We start from the raw sequence: 16,501 nt of genomic DNA on the forward strand, positions 1-16,501 counted from the left end.
GCTACATTCAAACCTCAGATCCTCAAAATTTCATGCATACTGTGAAATTGGGAGTCATGAGATACGAGTGATCACCCAAGGCAATTGAATTTTTGTTTGCACATAAACAGGTCATAAAAAGGAAAGGTATTTTGTTGTCTGGACAGCTTGTAAGAGCTGCAGTTCCCTCTAAGCCATGGTAATGGTGGGTTTAAATTAATTATTTCCTTTTGTGGAAGTAGGTTTGTCTTTCTCTGCATTTAACTCTGATTTGCTGCCTGTTTTAACTAATGATTCAGTGGAAAGCAGGAATCCATGCTTGGGAATGCGACCTTAATTTGTCCTTTAACCCTTTGCTTCAGGACAGCTGAATTTCTTATTACCCAAAGTTCCTTCTGAAGAAGTCAGCAGGATGACTGTGTTGTGAGCAGCTGGGTCTGTATGCTACTCTGCAACCTTTATGCACTCAATGGAATCCAGTGAAATTACATTCTTCATAGCCTAAATTAAAGACTAATGCCATAGTAATAAATTTCCAAATGTGCAGAATTGTGTTTTTGACTACCCGTCAGAATTAATTCTGTTGTGGCTGAATTCAGTGTGCCAGAGATGGGCAGCAGAATGAGAATATTCCTGCCATAGTAGACTGCCTAAGTGTATAGCTATTAAGGGCAAACCACAAAGCTTGGCAGAACTCTGCCACAATTGCAAACCATTGCTACTAGATGTCTTGTCCAATTGAACTGGCGCTCAAAATTCTTCTGCAGAGTCTGACTGTTTATACACTGGAACTTATGATTCAAGAATGACCAGGTCAGAGCATGAAATTCTAGCTCTGCTTCTAGCATAACTACATATTTGTAGGTCTAAAAATATAAGAAAAATTCACTTTATTTTTTTCCATATGTGGTATGGAGATACTGTTCCCTAAATGTGGCTAATCTTGGCTGCACTAAAATATTGTAAAAAATAAGGGGTCCTCATCTATTGTGGAATTGCAAAAGGCAATTTGTCCTCCCTTGAAGGAGATGTTTCCTTTATTTAACCCTAACAAGGTAATTAAGGATGCTGGGCGCTGGATTAATTACTCTTTAAATTAAAATGCTCTCCTGAGAGATGAAACACTCTGATATGATTTATAACCAATTTCAACAGTCACGCAGAATTAATCATTTAGTGATGCCTGTAGATGCTGTGGAAGGAGAAATCCTATGTACTCAACTATGAATTAATGCAAATAGGTCAGTATTTGTATATTAGGTGCAGTACAAGCATTGCTTAGTTCCATACACAAATATTGTTACTTTCATAAAATAAACTTAGAAGCTGATTGACTGTGATTTATTTCATTCTCTTATGTATTTTCATACAGTCTTGTATGCCAGTACCTGTTTTTGCATTGGAACATTCAGGATCATTGTAGTAGTGCAGCATTTTATGAGGATCCTTGCACTTCTACACCATTTTAACTTTAGAAATGTTTCAAAAGAATCTACGGGTTTTACGTAGAGACAAAAGGTAGCTTCTTATATATGTATGAAAGTTTATTTTAAATGGTAGTGCATTCCATCGTAAATCGTTTCAACAGTGAAAAGATCTCTTGGTTTAATTTGTTGTAATAACTTGGATAAAGTAGGTGGATATGTGTGTGTGTGTGTGTGTGTGTGTGTGTGTGTGTGTGTGTGTGTGTGTGTGTGTGTGTGTGTGTGTGTGTGTGTGTGTGTGTGTGTGTGTCTGTCTGTATTCCTTAAAGATATTTGAATAGATATACAATTGTTGTACAAACATTGATAATTATAGTATAACTGAAAGTTTTAACCAGGCATGGATGATTCTGTGGTTTGTAGTGATGGTTTCAGTGAATTTTTTTAGATTTATGAAAGAAACCAGTATTAGAGTTTGAAGAGTTTAAGATAATATTGCCAGAAAATATTGAAGAGTTTGATGACATTTTTAAGAAAGGACAAACTTAGCTAGTTATATGATAAATATGCTCAGAGATATACAGGAGGCTGTTAGAAAAGTGAAGGAAATTAGTTTCTTGAGTAGGCAAAGTGGCATGATTCTTATTCCATTTTAACTTTTTTTCGCTTTTGTTTTAGCACAAAGAGCACAGTCTTTTTCTGACATGGTTTATTGGTCCCTGTAGTATCTGTCTTGTGCTTACAGTTAGTATTCTAAAAGCAAGAACGTTGAGGAGAAATAACATCCTTGTTGAAAACTGCAATGAATAATTCCAGATCATCCTACATCCCCTGTTGTATAATTAAACAAAATCTGAGCTCACTTATCAGACTAAGTTTAAAAGTAATGTACAGGCGTGTAAATGTCTCAATGGTCTTGAACAGGGACTTTTTGAGATATTCTGATTTATGTATTCCAAATAACTGTAGTACTATATTGCTAAACTGAATTCAAGTTTTCTTTTTGTTATACATAACTTTTTACTTGACAAGTTATGAACTGTACTGTAGTATATGCTTTAGACTACATTCCCTTGGGTTAATGTTGACATCACATATTTACTGCTTTAGCATTTACTCAATAAAGCAAGAGCGTTATCAGTGCAGGTAAATTATCATGCTCATTGGCAGTCTCCAAAAGAAAAAAAAATATTGTAGTAAGCATGAATTGTATGTTCTTGCCAACACTTGACAAATTGTGAACAGCAATGCATCTTGTATTTGTAAAAAGTAAATAACTGAGAGGTGGTTGCAAGCACCATATTTTCATGAGGTACAGAAGTTAAAGATGTATTAGACTGTCATTTTTTTATTCTAACTGGTTGGTTTTACCATGTGTTTACCTTATTTTATTGATTAACCTTTCAGTGCAGCCGGAGAGTTTTTCCCAGAAGCTGCTCAACAGGCCTATAAGATGTGGGAACTTAGCGCAATGGCCACAATTGAGGTTTGATCTCCTCCCCCAGCTCTTTGTTACCTACCAGCTTGCTTTCGCTTCTTCCTTTTTTTATGCATAATGCAGCTTAGTGCAACAATTTGTTTAACCCACTACTACTAGAATGAGAGGGTCCTTTTCTCAAAATATTTTCAAAGATAATGTGCAGGAATGTGTAAGTAACTCATAGTGATGCTGCGGTTTGCACTGTGGTTGACACAAGTAGTAAAATTAGATGATTTAAGCCAAAGAGGTCGATGACTGTGTCACTCATAGACTATTTTAAGAACAACAATTTAATCTCTCTGCGTGTTGCAGTTATTCCTGACTTTGACTAGGCACTGCAGAATTGCACAGCAGCACCTCTGTATGTGACAGAACCAAATGGTTGATAAATACAAGGAGGGGAGGAGCTTATCTTATTGCAGACTCTACACAAATTTAATAACGTATGTGAAGAATCCCATGTAAACTAAAATAAAACAGGTACGTTTAAACTATACAAATCATGCATAGATAGGACAAATCATGCATGCATAAGGTAATAGGTGAATGATATATTTGAAACTTGTGCCATGACTAAATTTAATTTGTGGCATCACAATTCTGGATTAAAGCTAATAAAGAAATCAGTTTGTTCAGAGCACTCCCATTCATACTTAGTTAAAGAGACCTTTTTTGCCAGAGAATAATAAATTAACTCATTCATAATTATTTCGGGTACTTAGGGCATCATCCACAAGTAAAAAAAAAAAAGATCTTTGTCTAGATTCACAGAGGGTATCCACAGTACTTTTGTATAAAATGTATTCCCTGTATGCTAAGGCCATAGAAAATAAACAGTAAACTTTAACCTCAGTTAAGGAAAAGTGTGTAGTGCATCCACAGATTTTAATAGTCACACCGCTACATGTGCAGCCACACTACCCGTAAGGTCACAGAGAGATACATAATTCTATTTGGGCCTTGGTTTAAGAACAGTTTACAAATCTTTTTTATCAAACAACAGACCAAATAAATAAGGAATGAAATGCAAATACATGGCAGTTTACTCACCAGGTGGTACTATGCAGATATGAATTTTAGTACATTTTAATATTTGTATAAGGGCCCAGACTATCGGCAGGTTGAAGACTGAAGAGGATGGCTACAGTCTGTGTGACTGCTAGCATGTGATATAAACTAAAGAACTGAAGGATGATAGGGTTTCACGTTCAGCAGCACCAACATGCTTCCCTAATTAGTTTCAGCAGTCAAGCAAGATTACATGGTTATGGATAATTGCCAGCACTGATAAAGGAAAAATCTTTCTAGGCAATTAGTACAATCAAGAAGGCGATACTGCTGGCAGGTCATCCTATACAGATGCCTTATTTGAATCCATATAAACAGATTGCTGCTGTCAGATGATGGACATTGAATACAAATACTTCTGAGATTTTTTAAAATTTTCTTGCAACATATTATTATAATCTTTCCTATTGAAATCATTTTGACCTTCTCCATTTCCCATACCATATCTGATGATGTATGTAATAAAAATGGGCACCTTGAGCACCATGTGATAATATAGCATGCCTTGCATATGAGGATGATAGCATGTTAAGAAATAAGTTCAGAGATTTTGTGAAAAGGACCCTGCATTAACAGCCAAACCCTAACCACTCCTAAGCATTGTGCAATTTGTTTACTAATCATACAATGATTGTACTGGAGACCTGTGTTCTGATCCTACTGTAAATCATGACAGTTACTTTCATTGTTTTCATTTCAGTTTAACACTTGGATAGGTAGGAAGTAGACATTAAGTATAACATTTTAGCCCACTGCAAGAAAGCAGTTACTGTTACCACCACTAGTCTAAAGGCACTGTCATTTCCTAATCTGTATGATGAATGGATTAGTTGCTTCTGCCCTGGATTTCTGATAGCAGTAAGGCTTTACAACTAGAATGCAGTGACACCTACTTATTTTGAACATCACAGACAGCCTCCTTTTTGGTTTCTTGGCAGTCTCGATGTATTCATTGTATGGCATACCAACCAGTATGATTAAAGAACCATCCATAGCAAAGTCACAGAGATAACACGTAGCAAATTATTTGAAAGGCATTCTTGAACAGACTCATTAGCATGAACGGCTGCTTTGTACACTGCATTGTTTCTGTCTGTATAGCATGCCTTGCCACCTACTACTGACAGAGAGCATCATGTTAGTAAACTGGCCAACAAGTTTGCATTTGTAGCACTACCAATACTAAATGTGCTGAAGAATAAAACAAAATAAGCAGCAATTCTTTAGATCATCTTTGAACAGAAATCCACTGTCATACCAAATAAAGTTGGCTGTCCATTTTTAAATATACTTGCATGCTGGATTTGCTGGAGTCCTAGGCTAATGTCTGTTACTGTTACTCGAATACTTCTTTCTTTTCATATGTATGATGCATTAGTTACAATACATCACAGTGAACAATTTTAAGCATGAATAATCCAGAGTTTGCTTGCCATACAACAGTCCACATTTACTGGCTGTGAACTTACATGTGCAGTGCATTTAGAAATGCCTGCACACATTTGTATTTAACTGCTGCAGTTTACTGGAGACAAAGATGACACCTTTATGCTGCTCTTGCATCCACTCCTTAAATGCATGCAGTTTATGATGCCTTATGTGCAGTTCAGGAATGCTGTACTGCATAACAGACTACAGTTTTAAAGTAATGCCTGAACTAGAAAAGAGGATACACCACAATAGAGAATCTCCCCACTAGTCTTCAGCTGTTTGTGTTGTTGCTGTACATATACTTTGGTGCCACACTTGGAATATGATTAGAATAGATGCACTGGCATGCAGGGTATGGAAGGCCGAGGGAAAGGCTGGCACATGGGCAACATTCTGGAACCTCCTGGCAGTGACGTGGAGCCAATGACTGCCTGCCACTGCTCTCCAGTTAGAGAACAATGTACTACGAGCTGGATGAGCCATCTCCACTGCTGCCTAGGATTTTGTTTCTACATCTGGATTTGTGTATTAAAAGCATGTCTCTGCCTTAAAATGTCAAGTGCTTGTAAAGTGCAAAGCCACAGTTCACTCCTGGAAGAGGCACAGAATAGAGCAGCTTAAGAGTTCTAAAATTTTAAATGCTGGCTAAGCAACAACGACTTACAACTTAAGTATGGTAGCTACATTCATCTGATCTGGAAAATGGGCATGCCAGGATGAGAGGTAAAGTAACTTCACTTCTGAAACAGGACAGTTTTTGTCCAAAAGCCGTGAATATTTACAGAGTGAAAATGCTGGTGTAACCTTTTTTGTATTTTAAAGATTATACTGGCTTGGATGTGTACACTCGGAAATATATTAATAGTCTATATATGCTTGTTGGACTTAAGAACATTTATAATTTCATTTAAAATAATGGCATTGGTATGGCTGAGTGAATTAATTTATTTCTGTCTTTTACATGTCTGTCTTGAGATTTATGATGATTTATAATCCTGTAGATTACAATAAGTAACTATAAAGCTATAATTTTCTTTAACAGTTAACCACTAAATTCAGGTTTTGTTTAGCCACTAATATGTAACATAAATGGGGACTTGAGGCAGTAGAAAATTTAAGGGGTGGGACCCTGTATATCATTTTTGATTTCTCTTTTAGAGTTTTATTTGACTCACAATTATTTTTGTTTTGAGGATGAAGTTTCTTTACAGGTGAAGGACACAGCTATTAGGACATCTATGGGCATCTTTGTGACCCAACTTATGCCATATTTTATATGGTTGACTTTGAAAGGAAGTTTTTGTACCCTACTAAGTTTCTTTATGAGTATGTGGTTTTGTTTAAGAAGTATATAGGCGATTTGCTTTTTGTATGTAAGGGTTGTAAGAATGAATATTTGGAATTTTTTTGAGGTTTTTCATGAAAATCCCCATGGACTCAAATTTGCTTATGAATTAAATAGGAAGTCTATTAATTATCTAGATGTCAAATTATATGTTGAGGAGGAGAAAAGTGTTAACTGTAAACCTTTTAGAAAGGAGACGGCAGTAAATATTTTTTTATAATCAAATAGTATGCATCCTCGTGATCTGGTTGATTTATTACCTTAAAATGAACTTTGGAGAATTTTAAAAAAATATGTCATATGAAACTTTAAGAGAGAAAGAATTGATTGGGGCAGAAAATAAACTTAAAGATCGAGGCTACACAGCACACAAATTAATAGCTGAATTCCTGCAACTAGCTGCTGACACCATCACTATCCCAGTCTCTACCCTCATTAATAGATCCATTTCCAAGGCAACCATTCCATCGATCTGGAAAATTTCACATGTAATACCCCTATATAAAGGAGGTAGTTGCACAGAATCGTCCAGCTATAGGCCCATAGCCATTCTCTCACCTCTAGCAAAACTTTTGGAAAAGTGTGTCCATATACAACTTATGGACTACCTCAACCACAATAAACTTCTTACAGAGTCCCAGCACAGTTTCAGACCACACCACAGCACCACATCAGCTCTCTTAGCATTCGCCAATGTCATCAATCTTAATAGCAACAACAACATACTATCATCTGCTCTCTTTCTGGACCTCTCTAAGGCCTTTGATATGGTCAGCCATCATCTTCTGCTTAATACCTTGAAAGCTGTCTTCCTGGATGATCACTCTCTACAATGGTTTCAGTCCTATCTATGGGGAAGACAGAAGGCTGTCTTATGGCAGGACAAACTGTCATCACCTCTCCCAGTCACCTTAAGAGTCCCTCAGGGCTCCATTCTTGGTCCCCTCCTCTTATCTATCTTCATAAATGACCTTCATACCACTATCCCAAGGGGACAATGTATTCAATATGCAGATGATTCCACGTTAATTTGCTTTTCCACCTCACCAGCCAGTCTGATAACCCTAACCCAGCATACGTTTAACAGCATAGAAAACTGGCTAACTGATCGACAACTTCTTTTGAATCCCAACAAAACCAAGCTGCTGCTTTTCTCTCCCACCTCTAGATCTACTGTTCCTTTATTTACTGTTAAGTCTAACAATGGTGCAATCATCTCTCCTGATAACCAGACTAAGCTCCTTGGAGATATCATAGATACTAACCTCAAATTTGATGCACACATAGACCATACGATTAAGTCCGTCAACAAAAAAATAGGATCCCTCTATAAAGTCAAACCTTTTCTAACCCCTTTTGCTAGGTGTGCTATTGCCCGAACCCATCTCCTCTCCACTCTCCTATATGCCTCACCTATATTTTCACATCTCTCTAAAGCTAACCTCAGCAAACTATCTTCCTGTTACTACCATATAGCTAGATTCTCCACTGGTATGGCATACAGGATACACCACTGCAAAAACCTAACTGAACTTGACTGGCTGGAATTTCCTTCCATACTTAAGCTTAACCAGCTCATAGTAGCTCACAAAATACTTAACCATCTGGATAAAACACCAAGCCTTAAGAGTATTATTAGCCCATATAATGCTATCAGGCCACTTTGTTCATCCAACAAGCTATCAGTCCAAACCCTAAAATCCAATAATACAGCAGGTGATTCCCTGTTTGCTAACTCTGTGGGTAAAACTTGGAACCTTCTTCCTGCAAACCTTACAAAAAGGCCTCAGAAATACTTAAGGGCTAACTGGCTGTCCATGCCTAAACCGTGACTAACTCATTTTAACATTTACGGTCTTTTCTTAGCTAGTAGACCATCAGCAAGCAGATACTCCACCCATCTGTTATGTTATACCTTAATGTACAGTTATGCCTGCTGAGTGTAACATTTCTCTACACGGTTGTTGCCCTAATGTACTCTAATTTGTGTACAGATCCTATTTCTTCTCTCACTTTATTAACTTTCTGCATACGTATTAGTGTTCCTACTGTGGTGAACTATCTGACATATTGCATCTGTCTCTATCACCTTTGCATTGTATCTATCTCCTCTGCTCTCTTTAATATTATTGTACTGTTTATTACTATTATTAATTTTTATTATTGTGGAGTTTTTCTTCCTGGGCCTAAGCTGAAAATGGACATGTATCCAGTCGGACTATCCCAGTTAACAAATGTAAAATAAAACAAAATAAAAATAAATAAATAAAATATAATAGAGCTAAAAAAAGACTATCGGAAGGGAAGGTGAATAGATGAGAATATATAATGTAGGATGATATAATGAGACCGATGATAGAAATGTAGTAAGAAGCAATGAAAATAGTTTTTTGTTTCAAGGTATTCACATTTCTCCCATATTTTGGCGTATATTATTAGGGATCTGTGATATTTAGTTAGTAATGATGAGGTGGTAGAGAAACCTTTTTCCTAAACATGTTACTTTTTCATATATGATATACAACAATTTGAAAGAAATTTTGAATTTTGCTCACAAGCAACAAGCTCCATTATTAGATCTCAAGGGTATGTTTGCTTATGAGAATTGTAATGTATGTTCTAAAGTTAAAAATCTTACTGGAACAAAAATTAATGGGAGAAAGTTTGTTGCAAATGACAAATGTTGTGAGTCCAGGTGGTGGTTTATGTTATCGGTTGTGATTGTAGGTTTCCAGCTTGGTATGTGGATTAAACTAAACATAAAGTTAAAGTTTGTATTTTAGAACACTTAGGTGATACAAGGAATCAGTATATGAAAAGTCTGGTGGCAGAACATTTTATTAAGGATCACAGGGGATCAGATGCTGGGTTCTTTTTTAGTGCATTGACACAACGTTTTCTTCCCAGAGGGGGTGATTTTGCAAGTAAATTAAATGAATTGTAAATGAAAATGATATTAAATTTTAGAACTTTATTCCCCAGGTGTTTAAATCAGGAAGTTAATGTGTGTCTTTGAATGCATTTGAATGACTTGAGTTGTGGTGAAAGTAATTTTAAAGGAATTTTGATATTTAAATGTATTTACAGTTGTTAAATTGATTGATTGCTTTATTTTAAGTTAGTTGAGTTCTTATCTGTATAAAAGTAGCTAATTAAACCTTTGATATCATATCCTGTGAAGGCAAATGGCTAAGGTACCAGATTGGTAATGAAGTTGGATGTTTACTGAGCAGCTTGGATTCTGTTTGTTTTCTTGTTTAGACTGCCAAGGATCTTGGAGATGTGAACACATCTTAAGAAAGATGGCTGCTCTATATACCTGTTAACTGAGAATGGTTAATATCAGCATTATCTTTGTGTTAAATGCCATTCATTTGCAAACAGATTCTAAATGATCCTTAATGGAGGTTCAGAAACTAGAATCTCTGGTGGAATTCTGAACTTTCCAAACTAGAGATGAAACTGAAGAGCTTCTCAGATTTTATTTTATGTTATATAACTTTAGACAGCAGCATACTGTAATGATACAGAACACCGATAATGTTATGCATGCTTCTGCATACTGAATAGTATACTTTGAATCTGCTCTATGCAGCCTAGTAAATGCATTAAAAATTAAAACCTTTTTACCATATAAAACACACACACACACACACACACACACACACACACACACACACACACACACACACAACCGCCATTAACTTTAAGACAAACATTTGCCTGAATGTATACCTAGATACAGATAAGAAGGGTTTCTGTTGAAAATCAAATGCCATTAGTTACAGTTCTTGGAGTAAGAAATCTGGAAGAATGAAAGTTGGGATGGGGATTACATATAGTAAGTCTGAGGGTGTGATATGTCAGAGAAGGCCTCATTGCCCATTCTAAGGTACAGTGATCTTGGATTTAGCACATGTATGTATATAAATATCTATCTATTTATCTGTTTTATATATATATATATATATATATATATGTACAGTATGAATAGCAGGGATTGTGGGAGGTACACATTATGAAATGCAAGGGTCAAAAAAAATTATTTAATAGTGAGAGTGAGTTTCAGAATTCCCTTTTATTTGTTTGAGATGTAGTTTATTTCTCAGTGTGTTGAGACTTTCAAGACTGGGCCTTGCACTTCTGACACGCAGCAACATAAAATGTCCTTATACTGGCCCATGTGTGACAAAAACTAAATTTACTTTGTCCTGACTGTATGTCTAATTCTGTCTTAAATATGTTTACTGTTGCAACTGACCTAATTATATGTGGCAACCCAAGCTCTGAACCATCACATAATAATACAACCAATTAAATCACAGCCTGAACTCTTATTCAGTCTACATTAGACTATTTTTTTGTATTTTCATGTGATTTAATCAAATGACAAATAGGAAAATCACCAGCAAATTATAGGCATGGAGAAGTCACTATTAGCCTGGAAAGGTAACATCAGCTGTTGGGGAATATGTGTATTTCAGTATTTAACACTAGTGTCGTAACTAGGGCAAGGCAAAGGAGGCAGCTGTCCTGGGGTGCTGCCTGTTGAGAAAACAGTCAGAAGGTGCCAATTGAATACAAGTACAAAACCAGCATTCATTCATTCATGAAGCTGGAAGAATACTGCAGCTTCATAAGTGAATACCAATCTTGCATTCCCATCTGTGCCATTGTGTGCTGAGGACTATGACAAAGTGCTAGCTATATTTGTAGAAAACAGCTCTGTATAGTTGCAACATACAAAACATTTTATTATTATTAATGATCTTCAAAGCTGTAAAAAAGCTTCCTTTTGAGATCTAAGTTTTGCTTTTTTTCTGTAGGTTAAGATCCACCAGTCAGGGGAAGTGCCCAGGACTACAACTCTGTTCAGCGCTATCCCTCATTCTGCTATTATGAATGAACTAAGAAGCCTAAATGCATATCCTTATGCAGTAAGATAGACAGCAAAATAGCTGAAAGATGGAACCCATGTAGTCAAGGGGCAAATGGTACCTCAGAGAGTAAGCAGGTAGCCTAAGTGTGTACCTAAGGGTTCATTGCTATGCTTTTGGCATATGTTTCTCAGATTTCCAAACTGTAAATCCAGAGCTGTGGATAACTATGTTTGCCAGTGACTGTAGTCTAAATTCTATTATCCAATTCCCCTCCCCCAGGCACGCAATCTCTACAGCAAGAACTAATACTTACAAAACCAGTTGTTGTTGTATCTTTCGGCTTTTCCCGGTTAGGGGTCGCCACAGGGGAACTCCGGTCCGCTAATGATTGGCAGTAGATTTTTACGTACCGAGTTGCCAGCCCTGACGCACAACCTTCAACGAAGGTACGCCCATTCATGCATGTCTCCACACAGAAGACGTTTTAGCTGAGAATCGAACAGGACGTCTTACTGTGAGGCGACAACGCTATCGCAGCACCACCACCACCACAGCTACACTTACAAAACCAGTGGTGTTCTGAAAAAAAAGACTAAAATCAAATGTAAGACCTTGACATTTATGGCATTTCATTTCACTTGTTAATTTCCTGATCAGCCCAGGCATAAGACCCAATCATCTAGCAACTAGTTCCCTTTTTTTAACCCTATAAGACAATAACCTTTGTTTTGGTGCTGCCCTATAGGCAGTCATTCTGCTCCTAATGCCATTATTCAATAATACATAGGGAAATTGAGCAAGAGTAGACCCGGCCCCTAGGACACATTACATGTTACTGGCATGGCTATGGCTACATCACCACCCTTTGGAATTTTCCTTGTTAAATACTTCTAATTACTTGCTGATACTCAGAGCTTCATGTTTACTAGCCTTTGACCTTTAACTAGCTTCCAACAGTCACCATGCTCTTCAAGCATTTTGTGGATTCGTATCTCTTAATAATTACATCAGGAAAGACACTTCGATTAACTCTTGCTTAGTCTATTTTCTAAGCATTAATTGTATCAGAAGGACATCTTTAGGTGGAGCTGAATGCTCTGCTGACAAACATGCACATATGATATCTTCAGTTCATTGACGGTTGTATAAAAAGAGACAGTGTTTGTGAGAAGCAGTGTTGAGATTTTATGTATATATGTTCTGTACCTCAAAATAAATATGAACAGGATTATTTTATGTGCATTTGTTTACCATGGGTAGAGAAGTGATCCCCATGGACCATTTTCAGACTTAGCCTGGGAGTGCTGTCTGTTTAAGTGACTTGCTCACTGTCGGGCAATAGATGCTGAGGAAATCAAACCTTGGACTACTAGACCACAGAAAACAATTTGTTAATAGCTCCTTAATCCTCTGTGCCAACTGCCAACAAACAAAGGGCCTTGTAATAAAGGGATGAGGTACAGAAGTGCATCTACACATAGGTTTTAATGTAGCAAAATGACTAAGAGTTCACTATCATATTACACAGACACATGCACCCTCTTAAAGTAGCACCCATGCTTAAAGAAACAATGACTGAGAATTCCTATATGTCTGTTGCCAGTAGTATTCATTTACACTTTTGTGGCCAGGTTAATCCCAGTAGGAGAATGGCCTCTTTTCAGGGGATACTCAAAGTGGAATTCATAATTACTAGTCAAATTTGGCCAGGTCACTGGAGAACTCTTTTTAATAAGTGCTACGTGATCTGTTTCATTCACCTGTGCTACCACCAACTCAGACAGATGCGGCCTTGGTTTAATGTCTCATTGGTAGGACTGCACATTCAGGAATGTAGCACTCGCCTCACCCCACCCCTTAAACTGCACTGCAGTGTCAGTATTGAAAAATTATTCCAACTACCTGGTGTGGGAATAGAACCCACCACAGCCTTCTGATCTTCTAGCACCAAAGGCGAGAGTGGCACCTGTTGAGCTTCTGCTCTCCCACAGGAACTCCCCACATGGGTTATCCATCCCTATCCACATTCTTCAAAAATAAATCTGACATAAGCTGTTTTTTTATACTTCTCAACCTCCAAGTGACTAAAATATATCTAAAATGTTGCATCTTCCAATGTTGCAAATGGTTGTCCCACCATTATAACTGTGAGCCATGTAAAACACGTTTATCATAACATAGCATTATTGCAAGCATTTTTCTTTTGAGAATCAGCACTGCAACCCCTAAGTGAACTCTGTTGATTGGGGCAGGTTCGACATTTTTGTCCTAATTATTTTAATACATGCCCGTGCTTCTACAAAAGCTATTCAGAGCAGTAAATAATGTTTGACACCTGCTCCTACAGTAACTGAAGGGTGGAGGTGAATTTCAAAACAATTTCTGTACATCAGTAAAATAACCCTCACTGAAGGTGTGTGTGTGTGTGTGTGTGTGTGTGTGTGTGTGTGTGTGTGTGTGTGTGTGTGTGTGTGTGTGTGTGTGTGTGTGTGTGTGTGTGTGTGTGTGTTTTATTGACTAGGTTTGTAATAGACTTCATACTGATAGTCTACAATATTTACTATGCCCACATAAGTTCTGTGTCTCTGATAGACAGAGACAGACAGCAACTATGCACAAACTAACATACTCCCACACAACCTTTAGAAACTTCCTAACATACCCCATCTTAACAAATGCCCATGATACAGAGGGACACAATTCAGTTGGGTTGCACAGCTAGGCTTATAAAGGCCCTGGTGGTCATTAGCCTACTATATGCCTATGAATCTATACCTATGACTGACTCTTAGGTGAAACGTATGCGTTCAGCATTTGTTTTTCTTTCAGAATAATTTTTCACACTTATTCAGCTGAGAATATGGTCTTATTCACTTTCAGAAATGACTACTCTGTTTTTCAAAATGGAAAATAGTAAGCAGGTATAGTATACTGATTAAGTATCATTGAAATAATGCCATTCTAAATTCATATGTTTCATGTTTGTGATGAAATGCTTATTTGATTGAGGCTTGTTTAGTAAGCATAAGTCATAAAAAAACATTCTGGTACTCCTAGTTCAGACATTTCTAACTTGCTTAATTTTGTCTGAGTTTTACTACATCAGTAGTGACTCTGTTGGTATGTATTAATATCAAGCTCCTAAAATATGTTATCTAAATTATAAGAAGCGTTTGCTGTTCAGTAGGAATGATGTCTTCTGTAACTGTGGTCTCTTGCTATATTTCATTTTAGAATCCTCCTGTGACATAGTATCTAATGGATTTTTCCCTTTTTTACACTGTGGTGCTTCATTTAGTTCATCAGTTAGGAGGGAGGTCAGTGCTTTGCAAAATGTCAACATACACAGTTCATGTGTACATCTTTTTGAAGTTGCATGTTGGTTGCTGTGCCTGTGTGTGAGATATAATTTCTTATAAGGAGGGATTCTTCATCCAAAAGGAAGTAGCTAGCACTTCTCTAACTATTGTTGTTGTTGTTGTTGTGTCTTTCGGCTTTTCCCGGTTATGGGTCGCCACAGCGGAACTCCGGTCCTCTAATGATTAGCAGTAGATTTTTACGTGACGAGTTGCCGGCCCTGACACACAACCTTCAATGAAGGTATGCCCATTCACGCATGTCTCCACACAGAAGACGCTCTAGCTGAGAATCGAACTGGACAACATCTTACTGTGAGGTGACAACGCTACTGCTGCACCAACTGTAATCACACATTTTGTAGTCATTAATCCGTGGCACATATTAACAACTTGCTGTATATTTCATTTATAAATAGTGCCCTGCATAAATCTTACAGCCTACTTCCTAATGATAATGAACTGACTACATATCAGGAGCTGTTCTGTTACCTCACTTTGTGTCACAAGTAGTGAACATTTTACCTCATTATTGTCCTTTTTTCTATATTGCATTATACTGTAAATTACGGCCTAGTTGTACCACTAGCTAAATTATGTCGGCTTGCTTGATAGCTTCCAAATGTTTTGGAAGAAGATGTGGGACATACTTTGCAGGTAGATTTGGGAAAGTTATTAATGTTCATCATTGTATAAATCAGTACTGAAGTATGGCTCTGCTCTAACCAGAAAATTCATCCCTGGCTTGGCACCTTTGTCTCTAATGGACATAGGCAGCCTGTAAATGGTTCATCTCCCAGAGCCCTGCTTGTAAATGTTTCATCTCCCAAGCCCCTGCTTACATTTTTCAAGGTTACTGGAACTTGTCAGAGATTTGGGATGCATGACTTAAAAAAGTCCTTGTGGTCGTTAACCTAGCAAACACCTATGAACCTATGAACAAGGCTATTCAAATTTGTCTTGTTCTTTATACACATCTGAAATCAGTTCTAACTACTGACAAACAACTGATGAAACTCTTCGCTTTGAACATAAACCATTTATCAAATGCCCCCTGACTCAAATGAGATATATCCCTGAACTTGCCCTATTATATTGCCTATGTTCCATTTCAAATTGCACTCTTCCTTAATGGAGGCATTTGCACTAGGAGGCTAATGTCTATTAAATCATGTTACATACTTAACTGTATCAGCTAGCATTTGCATCCTCTCATGGATACAGCACAAGGAATATAAACAATACTGCAATTTTATAAAAGTCTATAGTGAGGATTGCTAGTTAAATAAATAAAAGAAAGATCTGAAGTAGTTTACTTAATTTGGTCTTCAACCTGTGGGTACCGGATCTGTATCGGGTCCGAGCTGGCAAATTCACTAGCATCTGCATCCGAGCTCCGAGCTCCTCCCCTTACCCATAATACACATCCACTACCTTCCAAACCCAGATCTCGTTTGCCGCGTCTTGCCTGAAGCATTGTGATCTCCTGAGCTCTGAGTTAGTGAGTGGGTTTATTGCTTTTTAAGCAGCTTTTTTCT

At 37.3% G+C, this 16,501-nt stretch overlaps 1 protein-coding gene across 3 annotated transcripts in view; it reads left to right on the forward strand.

The window, feature by feature from the left end:
* Positions 1-16,501, forward strand: part of ANXA6 (annexin A6) — a 779,963-nt gene that overhangs the window by 481,065 nt on the left and 282,397 nt on the right. For all 3 annotated transcript variants that reach the window (XM_044075649.1, XM_044075650.1, XM_044075651.1), the window contains exon 14: positions 2,811-2,889. In XM_044075649.1, the coding sequence (XP_043931584.1) occupies positions 2,811-2,889 (79 nt within the window). The remainder of the gene's footprint in view (positions 1-2,810; positions 2,890-16,501) is intronic.

The sequence above is a fragment of the Protopterus annectens genome, chromosome 6.part1 (assembly GCF_019279795.1).
Source record: "Protopterus annectens isolate FY-2018-M chromosome 6.part1, PAN1.0, whole genome shotgun sequence".
Taxonomy (NCBI): domain Eukaryota; kingdom Metazoa; phylum Chordata; order Ceratodontiformes; family Protopteridae; genus Protopterus; species Protopterus annectens.